The 2,384-nt window shown below is 33.6% G+C and overlaps 1 protein-coding gene across 6 annotated transcripts in view; it reads left to right on the top strand.

Annotated features, from left to right (window-relative positions):
- Positions 1–2,384, top strand: part of KMT2E (lysine methyltransferase 2E) — a 112,974-nt gene that overhangs the window by 23,296 nt on the left and 87,294 nt on the right. For all 6 annotated transcript variants that reach the window (XM_019509437.1, XM_019509436.1, XM_019509435.1 and 3 more), the window contains one exon: positions 1,720–1,904. In XM_019509437.1, the coding sequence (XP_019364982.1) occupies positions 1,834–1,904 (71 nt within the window). In that variant the 5' untranslated portion in view covers positions 1,720–1,833. The remainder of the gene's footprint in view (positions 1–1,719; positions 1,905–2,384) is intronic.

Below are 2,384 nucleotides of genomic sequence, written 5' to 3'. Positions count from 1 at the left end.
TTTTTTTCACAGGCTGTATGCAAAGGCCGCCAAAATGAGAGCAAGTCAGTCTGAAAGATGCAGTGACAGAGTGGTGCTTACTACTCCCTTCCCCAAATGAAAGTATGCGCATATCCAGGATTCTAAATTCTAAACTTTAATATTCATATTGGCGCCTGCTGCTTTTTCTTGTAAATTTGAATGTGCCCTTGGGCGCACAAACGTTTGGAACACCTGGTATGGAGGTGAAGGACAAGGGAGAAGGTGAGGGAAAGTAATGAGGATGTTGGAAGCATGGAAGCGGGACTTCATTTCTGTAGAAGTCTTTGTCTTTTATAGAGATTTACCTCTCATAGCTGTGTTGGCTCTACAGTGTTAGGATAAAAAGTAGCAAGCTTGTCTTTGTTGGTATATACAGTATTGATGATAATATAGCACAGTAAATAACACTCAGAGTTGTACCTGAATAAATGTCATCCTTCTTTATTAGGAAAATTTTGGTTCTTAAGCAGGTGTAGGTTATTATACTGTACCCTCTCAAACCTTTATCTTCTTTCAGTTAAATCCATTTGAATCTTTAACTAAGCGACTTTACATTTTCTGTTTTGTATCTTTTTGCTTTTTAAAAAAGTACAGTAATAGTATTAAGTAGAAGAACATTCCTGGAAGTATCAACAGTCAGTTTGTGTTCACGTGTGTATAATCAGAAACCAAGTTTATATTTGAATGACTTAAACTTTTTTTTCATTAAAACAACTGTTGAATATAATCCTATAATTCTGTTTTGCTTATTTGGGTTTTAAATTACACTGCAGATGTAGGAAGAAAATTAAACCATCATAACAACATTCTCATTGCTTAGCTTATTTGCTGAAAATTGAGTGGGCAAAATGAGAATTGTGGCCATTTTATTTTTCTGTCTCTTGATGAGCTGTCTCATCTAAAGAAGGGTAATTATGATTGAAACTAGGTTTCTATAATTCTTATAATGTATTACTGGTATGATTTTCCTTGACAATCAAGGTGGCTTAAGTTAATTTAGTAGCTATTTTATGAGACTCTGCAGACAGTGTTTTACCATTTATTCTGTAATTTGCAGTTTGATCATCTAGTGTGTATAGTCAAGCTCAGTTTTTGCTTCAGACCTTTTTGAAATATAGAAAAAACTTTAAGGTGTGAAAAGTATTTTAAAAGGCATATAACCAGAGCTATTTTACTGCATATTTTAATTACTAATTCAAATCACCAAGCAACAAACCTTGATTTAAATGTGTAGTCTTTTTGGCTTCTTTAACATGTGGTATGGGTTTAGCTGGAAATTAGAATTCAATTAAAATTCACAGAAAAGCAGTCTTTTTAATAACTTGTACAAACTACAGTTAAGGTAGTTCTGTTTAGGGGGGGAAGGGGCATGATATACTGTTGAGCTGAATTTAGTTGAATAAACTGAAATTTAAAACGTTCTCTCTTCACTTGCACAAGAGACCGCTGGTTTCAACAGCTGATGTAGAACTTAAACCCTGCTTCCAGGTGGTCATCCAGTAACTTCAACCAGTTCAAGGCTTTAACATTCTTTCAAACGTAGGCAACAAATATGTACCATTTGAATTTTTTTTCCAGTGTAACTTAGAACCAAAAAGTACCATAACAACCCCTTAGCAAGATTATCTAAATATGCTATAATACAGAATTGCCTTCTTAAAATTATTTGATTTAATTACTTGTCTTATTTTTAAACAGGGTTTGTGGATGCACTTAGATGTTTGCAATGAGCACTGTGGCTGGCATGCCCCAGTGTTTTGGATACCAATGCATAGGACTCCGTAGTAATCGAATTTATCAGAAACGAACGTCATGAGCATAGTGATCCCATTGGGGGTTGATACAGCAGAACCTTCTTATTTGGAAATGGCTGCAGGCTCAGAGTAAGTATTTAAATATAACTAGTAAGTTTACTATTTTTTATTTTTGTGTGGGGACGCTTTGAAAAGAACTGAACATGACTTCCAAAAGCTTCTTAATTGTATCTGAATTTTAACAGTTATTTATATTCCTCTACTGTAGCTTCATGTCTGAAGTTCAATGGCCCCTCCTTTGGTGAGTAAAGGACTAGTGAAAGAACAGTATTTTAACACAGTTTGGTTTATTGAAAAATTATTTATTACGTCATATAGTAATAAGTTAGTGCTTATCATTTTTATTTCCTTCAGGGTTACAGTGATATTTTTGGTTGTATTTTAGACACATTATATAATTCAGTATGTCAAAGAGGAAACAATTATGAGAGATGGTGATAATCATGAAGGGGCATGTTCAAATAAAATGTTCATAGTTAAGCTCACATTTTTGCAATAATGCACCAGTATAAAAGCTGACAATACATTTTTTTTTTTTTTTTTTTTTCC

Source organism: Gavialis gangeticus, unplaced genomic scaffold (genome assembly GCF_001723915.1).
Source record: "Gavialis gangeticus isolate Ggan-Ray unplaced genomic scaffold, GavGan_comp1, whole genome shotgun sequence".
NCBI lineage: Eukaryota > Metazoa > Chordata > Crocodylia > Gavialidae > Gavialis > Gavialis gangeticus.
This window is presented reverse-complemented; position numbering and strand designations above follow the sequence as displayed.